Below are 12,352 nucleotides of genomic sequence, written 5' to 3'. Positions count from 1 at the left end.
TATTTTAAGATGATTTAATATTTTTATTTTTAGCGCTGGTAAAAATCAGCTGGCAACTGTCACTTAAAATAATATGACCAAATTAAAAAGTCGTGGTAGTTTATTTTCAACATGGCTCTATACTTGCAACACTAGCGCTAAACGTCAAATCCTTGGAGTCTTTTCAATTTGAAAGTATAATGTGATTTGAGGAATAATCGGAAACCGACGTGTTTCTCACCTTGTAAATTAAATAATTTACATACATAGCAAATTCATGCAAAATGTTTTTACAACTTTAGTTATAAGCGAAGTTTCGCCTCCTACGAGTGTGTTCCGCGCGTGAAAATAGTAAAATCGGTTTCCATGTTTTGGGATCATGTTTACCGTAACAGGCATATCATGCAGGAGTTCGAGGACCTAGAAGTGCACAAAACTAGTGTCTCTGTATTTGTAGCGTTGTTTTACTTAGAAATGCTATATATTCTGATTATGACGCTGTCAATATTGAACAGACTCAATCAGAATATGCCATCGTAAATCGTCGAAGATTTCTCTGTATACCTCAACAGTAAGTTATGAACATTTAGGTTAATTGCTAGTCGTGATTGCGATTTACCTAAATGAGTTTATTGAACTTCTATTAATCATTGCTTCAGCAGTGTACTTCGATACTGAAGTGTTATTAAGATTATGATTATAAAATTATATTTTTTAATTAATTTTTTTCTGCAACATGTGACAAAAATATTTACTAACAGACTGGAAGCATGTTATTGAAGTTGTTTATGGAATTTCAAAGAGTATATTAAATTCTATCTATTTAAAAGTAACAAAACTGTATGTGTGGATGTTGGAACATGTTTGTTCCTGCCTACACACAACCAACACCCATTAAATAAGAAATCAATGTTAGTGAAGTGCTTAACAACTGAACATGAGCTATAATTATACATGATTCAGACCCTGATAGCAAAGTGTACCTGTATTCAAAATTAGAATCTGAACAGAAAAAAAAAACTCAATTTAAATATTGTTGTGAATAGTTATTAACATTATTTAAAACAACAAAGTACCTAGATTAGATTCCTTAGTGATTTTAAAACTTTTAAATTCAGTGTAGATTTGCTACTTGGTATGACCTTTGACCTTGTTGCTTACTATCTCTATCTCTATCTCTAATTGTTTACCTATTGTATGTACAAAACAACTATGTGTCAGATCCTTGAACCAGCATTCAACTAACATCATACTTAGGAAAATATGTTATGACTTGGGGCTATTGTTGCTTTTGACCAAATCTGCCAGATAACATGGCTGTTTGTAACATTGTGGGTTGAATTCTAGTGTAATTAGGTATTTTATCTAACTGAAGACCCCTATTTGTTTTCAAATACTTATCCAACAACAGCCCACAACATAGAAAAATGCCTAAAAAGTTGTGTAGGGGAGGTACCCTTAATGAATGAATAGGAAGAATGTCTAGTCACTTGACAACATTTTGAGTTATTGTACAATACAATACAATACAATACTCTTTATTGCACACCTCACATACACGTAGTTTACAATAAATGGACAATAATTACAATTAAAAGGAGCCTTTATCAATGAGACATGCCGGCTCCGTTGCGCCTCTACATTACATGAGTTTTGATAAGTGTTACTAGATATCAAAAAAACTGTACACGAATTTTGCAGTTATGGACAGGTGTTTTTAAAGTGAGAGAAAAAGCAGTTATTTAGAGCTCTAAATTTTGTAGAGATGCACCGGATATCCGGTTACTATCCGGTATCCGGCCATTATTTTACTATCCGGATAGTAATATTGCTTGATTTTGGAGTAAACCAATTGGATTTAAGAAACAGACACGGTCATAATAGTTCTTGTTTATTATTTTAAAACAATTTAATCATTCCACTGACTTGCACGCGCACTCATTTCGTACCTAGAAATGAGTCCGCGCGAATGTTTACTAGGAAACAGGTCAAACCTGCAGAATGCGCACCTGAAAAACCGAAATGTTTGTATAGTTCCGCTGGCCGAATATTCGGCGGCCGGATACCGGATATCCGGACAAAGAACTATCTGTTGCAACTCTAATATTTTGTTGTTAAAATCTCATTTTACAAAAAAGTGACTAAACATGTTCTTTCCACGTACCCTTAATTTTACTGCTTTGTTGCCATGAATGATGTGTCTACCCATGCCAATTTATAGCTTTCTAGAGTTTCTAGCACTGACAAACACAGAGCAAAGTTGCGTACAACCAGACCTAGTGGACTATGGAACCCTAAAACAGGGTGTTAATAAATTATTTCGACTTGCAGGTAATTAATTGACAATGACTGACATTAAGATAAAGGAGCGGCTGTACCTCTCAAAGGCGGACGACATCTATGTGGACCATCACCAGCTAATGCAGCATCAGGTGGACGCTCTCCGGATGCTGTATGCCCAATTTAAAAAGGTAAAATTATAGTTCGTTTGTTTAGCATTAGAAAAAAACCGGACAAGTTCGAGTCGGACTCGCCCACCGAGGGTTCCGTACTTTTTAGTATTTGTTGTTATAGCGGCAACAGAAATACATCATCTGTGAAAATTTCAACTGTCTAGCTATCACGGTTCGTGAGATACAGCCTGGTGACAGAAGGACGGACGGACGGACGGACTGACAGCGGAGTCTTAGTAATAGGGTCCCGTTTTACCCTTTGGGTACGTAACCCTAAAAAAGGTAAACAATCTTGACGTGTCTTATATTGAAAAACAATTAATGTAATCTAATAATTTTTAGAAAACGGGTGGCGTGATCCTCAACGACCCCAGCGGCTACGGGAAGACGGTGGTGGCTGTACTGTTCTTGCAGGCGCTGCGGCAGATACTGCCGTCGCCCGCGCTCGTGCTGTGTCGCGCGGGGGAATTGCAACACTGGCGACACCACTTCCACACCTGGGCCACTACGGAAGGTCAGTACACTCACATATGAGTTACCGTTCCACAGCGCACGTACAGTGGCGCGCGGGGAGTTACAACACTGGCGATACCACTTCCACACCTTGACCACCACGGAAGGTCAGTACAGAGGGCCTACAGCGAACAACGGGCGGCGTGATCCTCAACGACCCCAGCGGCTACGGGAAGACGGTGGTGGCGGTGCTGTTCCTGCAGGCGCTGCGGCAGATACTGCCGTCGCCCGCGCTCGTGCTGTGTCGCGCGGGGGAGTTACAACACTGGCGACACCACTTCCACACCTGGGCCACCACGGAAGGTCAGTAGGTACACTCACAGTGCGAGTCGGACTCGCCCATCGAGGGTTCCGTACAATTTGAACTTGTTTTTTTACAAATTATAGGTTTCAGATTTTTCCCCGTACTTGTATCTTAGATGTAATTTTGAAATACGTTACTTAATACTCTCAATTTAAAGGAAATAAAGCATTATTTAAAATAAATATTACTGACTAGGTAAAACAATTAAAAAGAACTTAGGTTGTTTGTTACTAAATAAAACCTAGACTTATCTCATGATGATGAAGAATTTAAATTGATATTTTAAATTTGCTGATATTTAGTTTTTAGACCGGTCATTAGATGATTACTTGAAATAACAAAAAAAAATTGTCTTGGTATCTCGGACAATCGATTTTAAAATGGCATTAACATGTCATATTTTTAATTGGTTGGTTGAGTTATAATTATAAAGTTCATTTACAATAGCGGTAGATGGAGCATTTAATTATGTTGTATTAACACTAAAATCAATTGTCATTTTAACTTATTGTCAATAGAAACTTACCTTTTTTTTATTAAACTCCAGATGTAATCTTCGAGTCCTCCAACCCGTACGTGAAGAAATCCATTTTCGTGAACACGCGACAGCAGCTGCCGTCGCTCTGCCGCCGGACCTGGTCCGTGGTCGTGGTAGACGACGACCTGCCGAAAGAGCTGCAGGCGGACTTCAAGATATACCTCACTAATGAGGACATGAAGGTATGTGTGTACAGAGGACGATAGAAAACTGTAGACGGGTGTATGTGTAGAGAGGACTTAGAGAATAACCATACCAACCAACCATATGACCAACACAACCAAATATGAATAACCAACGGAGACGCCATGTCTATAATTTTCGGTACAAAATAGTCTGCCGTTTTTTGCGAGGGAGGGGCACATCAAATGAATAGGTACGTCATGTCAGATAAACGTCAGTCCATACATGTGGTTGACCATTGGCCGCCTTTTTTCGACAGAGGGGAACGCCTGTTAATGACCACTCCGTTGGTTATATTCTCTAAGAGAGAGGACGATCGAAAACTGTAGACGGGTGTCATGGCGACCCTGACGCGGGGCCTTCAGACCTCAAGATATATCTCACTAATGAGGGCATGAAGGTATGTGTAGAGAGGACGATAGAAAACTGTAGACGGGTGTCATAGCGACCCTGCCGAGGGGTCTACATTCTACAGACGGACTTCTAGATAATAATATATCTCACAAATAAAAACATTTAGAGATATGTCTTCATTCGTGAGATATATTAGTTTTTATCTGTAGGAAACTGTCTAGTCGAGGGTCATGGCGACCCTGCCGACTTGAAGATAACATATATCTCGCCAGTGACCGACATGAAGATTATGTCTACTGTAATGGTTCATGTAAAATTATATCGGGCTAGATAGGACCATACATTTTTCTAAATTACGATACACCTGGTTTTACTATACTAAAATGACAAATTCACCTGAACGTATGTCACTTCATTTTATAATGCGGACTAAATTGTTTTTATTATTGTTACAGGAAAATTTGATCACCTTTGCTTCGATATACCAATGGATGTTCCCCAAAGGACCCGAGTTCGACATCAAACAAGTCACGGGACATAAAAATGGACCCGCGGATTTCGACAAAAAAGCCTATTTACTAGATTTTATCTTTGAAGGAATTGTATTTAGAAGCAAGAATTTCACGCCGTTTAAGAAACCAGAGGTATGTAGCCAGATTCATTTATAATAAATTGACAGTATGCGGGATTAGGATGACTCTATTATGGTTTAAAAACTGTTAATATGTATGTAAAGTCCCCAACCCGGGTTGGGCCAGCGTGGGGACTATAGGTCAAGTCCTCTCGCGCATGAGAGGAGGCATGTGCGCAGCAGTGGGACGTATTTCGGCTGAATTATTATGTATTTTAATATGGTTTAACCGTAAAACCCTACTTTATATGCCACTTCTTCTACAAGAGAACAACACTACCCGTTTCACCATGAATCAGTAGTTTCAGTGGAAGAGGCAGAGGAGGAGAGGGAATTGTTCTAATACCAAATTTTGCATAGGCGCTAGTTTGCCATCCAAAAACCATCAAACCCAGATGGCAACTAGTATTTTACTAATATAATAAAAAAATAAAGTGGATTCCATTCATTTTCAGACACAAGCACCTCCCGCACCGATAGTAATTGAACCACCGCGGATATCACGGAAAAACAAAGACGCAACCGGGACGAAGATAAAGCGCTCCAAAGCCAGAATTGAAGCGGAGTCCAACCACGCGGCCAAAATACCGAGAACCGAACCCACAGAGAGGAACTCCACTATCACATCCAAGGACTACTACAGAGATAAAGAGATGGACGTAGAAAGCTTCATAAAAAACGAAAAACCGATAACAGGAGAAGGTGTTGAAGAATTCATGGATTTCCAAGCGATGATAAAGTCTGATACAGAGAATTTGAAAGATATAGTTAGAAATGAAAGATTGAACGGTGAGGTTCCTATCACAGAGGAGAATACAGACGTTTGCACCGCTGACTATCAGAATGCGATAAATGATATAGTTAATAATGAAAATGATAAAAGTATTGAAGAAAGTTATGGGAATATTGATGTTAGGGTTACGGAAAGTGATTCGGCTACAGGAAAGGCTAATAATGGTGTAAATGTGAGTACAGAGAATGATGCAGACGTTGTAAGTGTAAGTAATAGTAAGATAGAAGTACCCAATTTAGAGGAAAATAAGGATGAGACAATACAAGTAGTTAATAATGAAAAGAAGAAAGATCTTGAAACTAAACTAACTGAATTGGAAGAGAAGACTTTAAATAAGTTTAAGGGATCGCTTTTAGATAGCATATTCTGAATAAGCATATTTAACCGATAGATGTTGAAATGTTTGCATTTTAAAATGTAAGAGAATATGAACTGATAGATGCATTATTGAGTATGGTTAATTTCTTTTGCTTTTACAAATTAGGCAATTGTACTAACTAGAGGGCACGTACGGCATTACAGAAAAGACAAAATCATGAAGTGTAAAGAATGATATGCAAATTATAAACAACCTTTGTAAACTATGATTTCAGTCCAAAGTATACTATGAATTGGGAATTGGTTTAAAATGAACTAACCATCACAACTACGTGTGTATCAGTGGCGGAGCGTCCATAGAAATCGATTCCCATCGGCTTGTCTGATAGGTACCTATTCAGGCTCTTGGGCCATTTACTTTAAACTTATGATGTAAAAGTAAGGGCAACTTAGCTACGGCTTGCCTAAGAACAATCTAGACGCGCCGCCACTGGTGTGTATCAAATATACAGGGTAGAATCTGAGACGGGACTAGAAATAAAGGCACATAAATCAAATCATGATTTAAAACAGAAAGGGAAACTAAAGTTTTTATCTGAGTTACAGGCGGGACCTTCTAAAGAGTCAGGTTGGAATTCTCTCTAATTCGTTCACGAGCGTTATACGACTTTATTAGTTTTTAAAAAGTGCATTTTTGTTATGGTTTGTGTTACTTTAGAGCTTGATTGGCCAAATGCGAAAGTCACGGAGGATATCTATCCATCTTTCTCTCTCTGATCACATTCTCTAAGATTAGGAGATGGAATTATTTTATTGGATTTAGCTTTCCAGGGTAGGCCTACCGCGAATCTCGAAATTTCGCAATCTTACTCTCGCTCTAGCATATTCGAGCGATAGAGATGCAAATAGACGACTGAACGATGCGTTTCGCGGTTATAATTATAACCTAATTGTCTCGTAATATGTTTTTATTTTTTATAGTAGTCTTAATGTTTCTTTATTTGCAAGAAAGTGTTATTTATTCCAAAAATGAATTATTTTTCAAATTTTTCTATGAATATAACGACTACAGTTCGTACCGTCTATATAAATATATGTAAAAAATAAATAAAATCAGACTTTAATTAGGTATATCATTTATTTCATTTCCAATAACATTTTTAAATAATCCAATAATGTTTCAAACGGCAAGTCAGATTTTAAAACTACTTATTTTAAACATTTTTTTTTCATGTAACTGCATTTAGGCACTGGTCCCACCGCGAGCTAGTGAGCTATGAGCTATCGGCTATAAACACGAACAAAAGATAAGCACTCCCGTGTAAATAAAAGAGACACGGCGATATTTATAGTTACTCGCCCAGCGGTGAGCTATAAATATCGCCGTGTCTCTTTTATTTACACGGGAGTGCTTATCTTTTGTTCGTGTTTATAGCCGATAGCTCATAGCTTACTAGCTCGCGGTGGGACCACTGCCATAAGCCAAGAAAATTAACATTCTAGTTAAAATCTGGAAAGTCTCAAAAATGGTGACAACTCTTAGGCAACTGTCCAACAAAAGGCGAGAAAGCGACCGGCCATCGAGCGTTATCTCACGTAAGATGTGGAGCTCGTGTGGATAAGAAATGTATTAATCGTTAATTGCTGACACAGCCGGCGTTAGCATAGCGTTATCAGAAAATACGCTCCAGAAAAACTAATCTTCCACGGTCTGACTACTGCCTAAGTAGTGGGACTAGCACATCTAACATCCGATCGTCCGTTCCATTAGAAAAAGGTTGTGGTTCGCCTCGCGAGCGACTCTATTCGCGTGGTTAGATGTGCTAGACCTACGATCCCAACAAGGTATTGAGGAAGCTGTATAGTATTTCTAAAAAAAATAGCAAATCTTTTCGTTAATATATTGAATGTAGATCTGTGCAATTAGTCTTGTTGATGCTCATTGTATAATTAACTGAGCTGAGCTCCTCTAAGCACTAAGTACATAAGTAGTCAAAATAACTGACATTTCTTCGAAATTAAGACTTGTCATCAATCATAAGTAATACCGGATTTTCAAGCACAAAATGTATGGAATGTATGGAAGTGTTGCCATTCAATTTACAATATTTGATTACTTTTCTGTAACATAAAGCGGGTAAACTAACCTATTATGGGCACCCTTTGATTGTTATGGAACGAATTTGTGAGTCCATAATAGGATCGTTTACCACTAATACAAATATTTCGACACATAACAGAGAAAGATCTTATTTTGAAACATCTTTACTTTTTTTTAGTTTCTATGGCATTTCTTGTAAAACTACCTAGTTTATATACATACAGCCAGCCATATTTTGGACACTGGTTAAAACTTAAGACTAGAAAATCTAGTATTGTTAGACCAAGAACAGACTGCAACGATTTTGATAGCATACGCAGTGCAAGTGCTATTTATACGTCATAATTTTATAGAACTTTACGTTTAAAGGCTTGGTCAAACAGCCGGCGCGACGCAGCGCCGCGTCCGCGCCGCGTGATGCTTGTTCAAACAGGGCGCGCGCGGATCGCGCCGGCCTCACGCTCTCATAACGCGCGCGAACGCGGCGCGGCCGCGCGGGAACGCTGCCTAACGTCCGATCCGACTGATGTGACCTTGCGAGACGCGGCGGGCCGCCGCGTCCGCGCGGCGCAGCGCTGCGCACGCGCCGCGTGGACGCTAGGGGCCGCGCGGCGCGGGGCGCGACAGAAGCGGGGCGTGATACCGGCGGGACGCAGTCTGTTTGACGTCGGTAACCTGTTAGCATGTGCCGCGGTCGCGCGGCGTGGACGCGGCGCTGCGTCGCGCTCTGTGTGTGGCCAAGCCTTAAAATAACACTTTGCACTGCGTGTGTTATCAAAATCGTTGCAGACTTGTCTTGGTCTAACTCTAAAAAGTATTTGAAAATAAGATCTGTTCTTTAAATTAAATAGGTACTTTTTGTATAAGTGGAAATGGATTTAAATAAAATTTTAATTAACAAAGATAAATCTTTCAATGTTAACTTTAAATACCTTAACCCAACTAATTTTAGGCTTATAACTGTAATAAATTAGTCCAGTAATATGTTTAAATGTCAAGAGTTATAAAATCTCGGAAAATACTATAGATAAAAATATCTCCACACATTTACACACAACCTTCTAGGAACAATATATTATATTAAAGAATATAATATGTAGAATACGATAATGTCGATAATTGTACATTAAGCTTTTAAAAATCGTAATACATACAAAGCTTTGATTTCACATAAGCCACATCTATTTAAAGCGAATTTCATTATGTATACGGGGTGGATACCAACACCCAGAAAGATTTGAATCCTTTGACTGCCACAGTCTACTATACCACCCACAAAGGTAAGTATAAAATAAACCTTAACACATACTAATAAAGTGTACTATTGCGTGTTATATAAAATAGTCGTGGCGGTCATTAGCCACGCATTCCTTCACGAATACCTATGGTTAAAATCTGAGTTATTGGCATCTGCCCTGCTAAATTCATTTTATCTAACCTAACTAATGAAACGTAGTTCATTGTAAAATTTTAAGCAAATATATAATATCATATGAACTTAATAATAGCTAATCACATTTGTGACGATTTATCCTACATCAAAATTGTCTACCTACAATAAAATGAAAACGGCAAAACTATACATAAATATATATTTTAATTTTAAAAAATAAGCACCAATTAAGTCCTTAAAATAAACATAATAAATTACACATGGTCATACACTTACTCCGCTCTTGTCATGAATAATCCTCTATGTATTTTTTCCCCTATTATCTTTTAATTAAATCACTACTATACACCTTATAAAACAAAGTCCCCTGCCGCGTCTGTGTGTTTGTGCGTTTGTATGTTCGCGATAAACTCAAAAACTAGATTTTCATGCGGTTTTCACCTATCGATAGAGTGATTCTTGAGGAAGGTTTGGGTTATTCCCACTAGTTACCACCAAGTTCTTACCAGTGGTAACTACTGGGAATTTTTTTCCCACCTTTTACCACTGGTAACTACTGGGAAAAAAAATTCCCACTAGTTACCACCAACTGGGCTTTAATTTTTATTCCCAGTAGCTACCACTGGTAAGAACTTGGTGGTAAGTAGTGGGAATAACCCGAAGGTTTAGGTGTATAATTCGTTAACCCGTGCAAAGTTGGGGGTCGCTAGAAATATAGACCCAGCTGAAAGTTTATCAATCGATGTCAAGATATTTTGCATCGGACGATATAACCTACCTATACTTAATTTACGCATAAGTAGTAAACATGTTTATTTTTTTTAGAGAACTGTGTATCATCATTTAATTAATAAAACGTAAAATCACTGTTTATTTTTTCAAATGTACCAACAATATAAAATGCATGTTTTCTGACGCCAAAATCAGATAAATTATTATAAACAGCATAATATCGTACACAGCCAAGCGTTCCAGATCCAGACATCCTGCAGTCAAACTCACAAGTAATATTTATATTTTTAACCCTTTGACCGCCGTTGTCCGGTATACAAGACAACGATAGAACGATACGCTGGCGCCGTCGTCTTGTATACAAGACACACATTCAACCACCGAGTTAATGTGAAAATAATAACAATTGCAATTTCATTTACACTCTTGTTCATATTTAAGGTCTTTTTTTTATTTATTTGCTTTTTAAGCAGCTATATAAATCCATTCGTTTATAATAAGGCTTTTAAAAAAATTGCTCCAATTTTCAATGTTTTTCATGTTCCTCGTCGCCGTTGTCTTGTATAAAAGACAGCTAGGGATGGGAATGTTAACTCGATATGGGAATTTTTAAATTAAATATAAAGTCAGAAATATGTTTTTATTTAAGTAACACTTGTTAATCGCCAATTTTTTTTAACGAATAGTAGGTAACTACTTACTAGAATACGTAGAACGAGAGTCAGATAGGCATAACTATATGTAAAGTTCAGGCAGCTTCTTTAGCTGTATAAAGTAGAGTCAGACAAGTAAATTTGCCCTTGTAGATGTGGACTATTTAATTGCAGAAGGATAAATAAAAAAAATAAAGGATGTTATTTTATAGCTTAGTGGGAAGGGATACACCGCAGCAACCGCTTCGCACAAGAGTGGTACATGGACATACCTGTTTATCAGACTTAAGTTTTTTATTATAACATTGAAATTAATGTGTATTTTTATAACAAGTCGTTGAACGTTTTTTTGGTAAGAGTTTATAGATTAATGTAAACCAAACTGAAATCATAATGATAGATTCTAATTCCGGAATAATATCTCCACTCATTAAAAATTCAACCCACGTGTAATTTTCACTAAAACAGTTCCGGTAAGTATATTGACTTTATCGACACATGATGCGCAGCTTTAACGTTACGCCAATAAAGTTTACGTACTGACAAGCGCTTACGCCGTTGACCTAGAGACTATTATTACTTAATCCGCGCGAAAACGGTCCTTGTCGGTCTGCACTGCGGGCAGTCCATGCGCGCCGTTGTCTTGTATAAAAGACTTCTCGTACAGCCTAGTGCGGCGATATCACGTCTTGAATCGACATTGTTTAGTGGTTGTTTTTTATGTTAAATCCCTATATTTTAAACATTTTCGGGTGTTAAACATATGTTTAATTTTGGCAATTTGGAATGAAATTAAAACAGGATAAGAACAAAGCTAAATTAAAAAGATTTTTACCATAAATTGTAAATATCGATATCACTATTTGCAATCCCTAAACTTTTTATTAGTTGTTTACTTAAAATTTGCTCTGGCGTGTGAGTGAACATCTTTGCGGACTAGGTCCGGCGGCCAAAAGGTTAATTCGGAATGTAGAACACTAAGTTACGAGGACCTGCCACGCCATCGCCATCGTCAGGGGCTATCCTGTGACGCTCTATGCTATGGCTTTGCCTACGTCTCCGTACAAAAACTTGTATGACCTAGGTAATATCGTCGGGTGACAAGCAAAAGTCACTAAATAACACCATTGAAATTATTGGACAATAAACCATGTTACAAGTGTAATAAAGTGCATTGTTACTTTAATTTTTTTATAGTACTTAGTGACTTTTGCTTGTCACCCGACGATATGGTTTCGATGGATGCTTCAAAAAAGATGTCCTATTTAAATAATAATGCGTTGTAGTAAAAATAATGTGTTGACATGTTTTTATCAAGAAAAGTTTGATTTATTTGATTGAATAATATCAGGTGACAGCCAAAACTTTATAATTACTACCACAAGTTCAAGGCATAAAGAACCGTAA

The 12,352-nt window shown here is 37.7% G+C and overlaps 1 protein-coding gene across 1 annotated transcript; it reads left to right on the top strand.

The window, feature by feature from the left end:
• Positions 1-166: 166 nt before the first annotated feature.
• LOC134667752 (uncharacterized) lies at positions 167-12,249 on the top strand. The gene is made up of 9 exons (XM_063525170.1): positions 167-550; positions 2,311-2,450; positions 2,775-2,946; positions 3,063-3,248; positions 3,797-3,969; positions 4,780-4,968; positions 5,411-7,319; positions 7,554-8,528; positions 8,910-12,249. Exons 2-7 carry the CDS (start codon positions 2,325-2,327, stop codon positions 6,116-6,118), a joined length of 1,554 nt encoding a protein of 517 aa, XP_063381240.1. The 5' UTR covers positions 167-550; positions 2,311-2,324; the 3' UTR covers positions 6,119-7,319; positions 7,554-8,528; positions 8,910-12,249.
• The last annotated feature ends 103 nt before the right edge of the window (positions 12,250-12,352 follow it).

This window comes from Cydia fagiglandana, chromosome 9, assembly GCF_963556715.1.
Source record: "Cydia fagiglandana chromosome 9, ilCydFagi1.1, whole genome shotgun sequence".
NCBI classification, from domain to species: domain Eukaryota; kingdom Metazoa; phylum Arthropoda; class Insecta; order Lepidoptera; family Tortricidae; genus Cydia; species Cydia fagiglandana.
The sequence above is the reverse complement of the archived record's forward strand: the minus strand, read 5'-3'. Positions and strand labels throughout refer to the sequence as shown.

Excerpts from the sequence above, each read along its gene's own strand:
- LOC134667752 (XM_063525170.1), top strand. The coding sequence starts at position 2,325 with ATGACTGACATTAAGATAAAGGAGCGGCTGTACCTCTCAAAGGCGGAC. Across the intron at positions 2,451-2,774 it reads TGTATGCCCAATTTAAAAAG|AAAACGGGTGGCGTGATCCT; the intron begins GTAAAATTATAG and ends AATAATTTTTAG. Across the intron at positions 2,947-3,062 it reads CACCTGGGCCACTACGGAAG|AGGGCCTACAGCGAACAACG; the intron begins GTCAGTACACTC and ends AGGTCAGTACAG.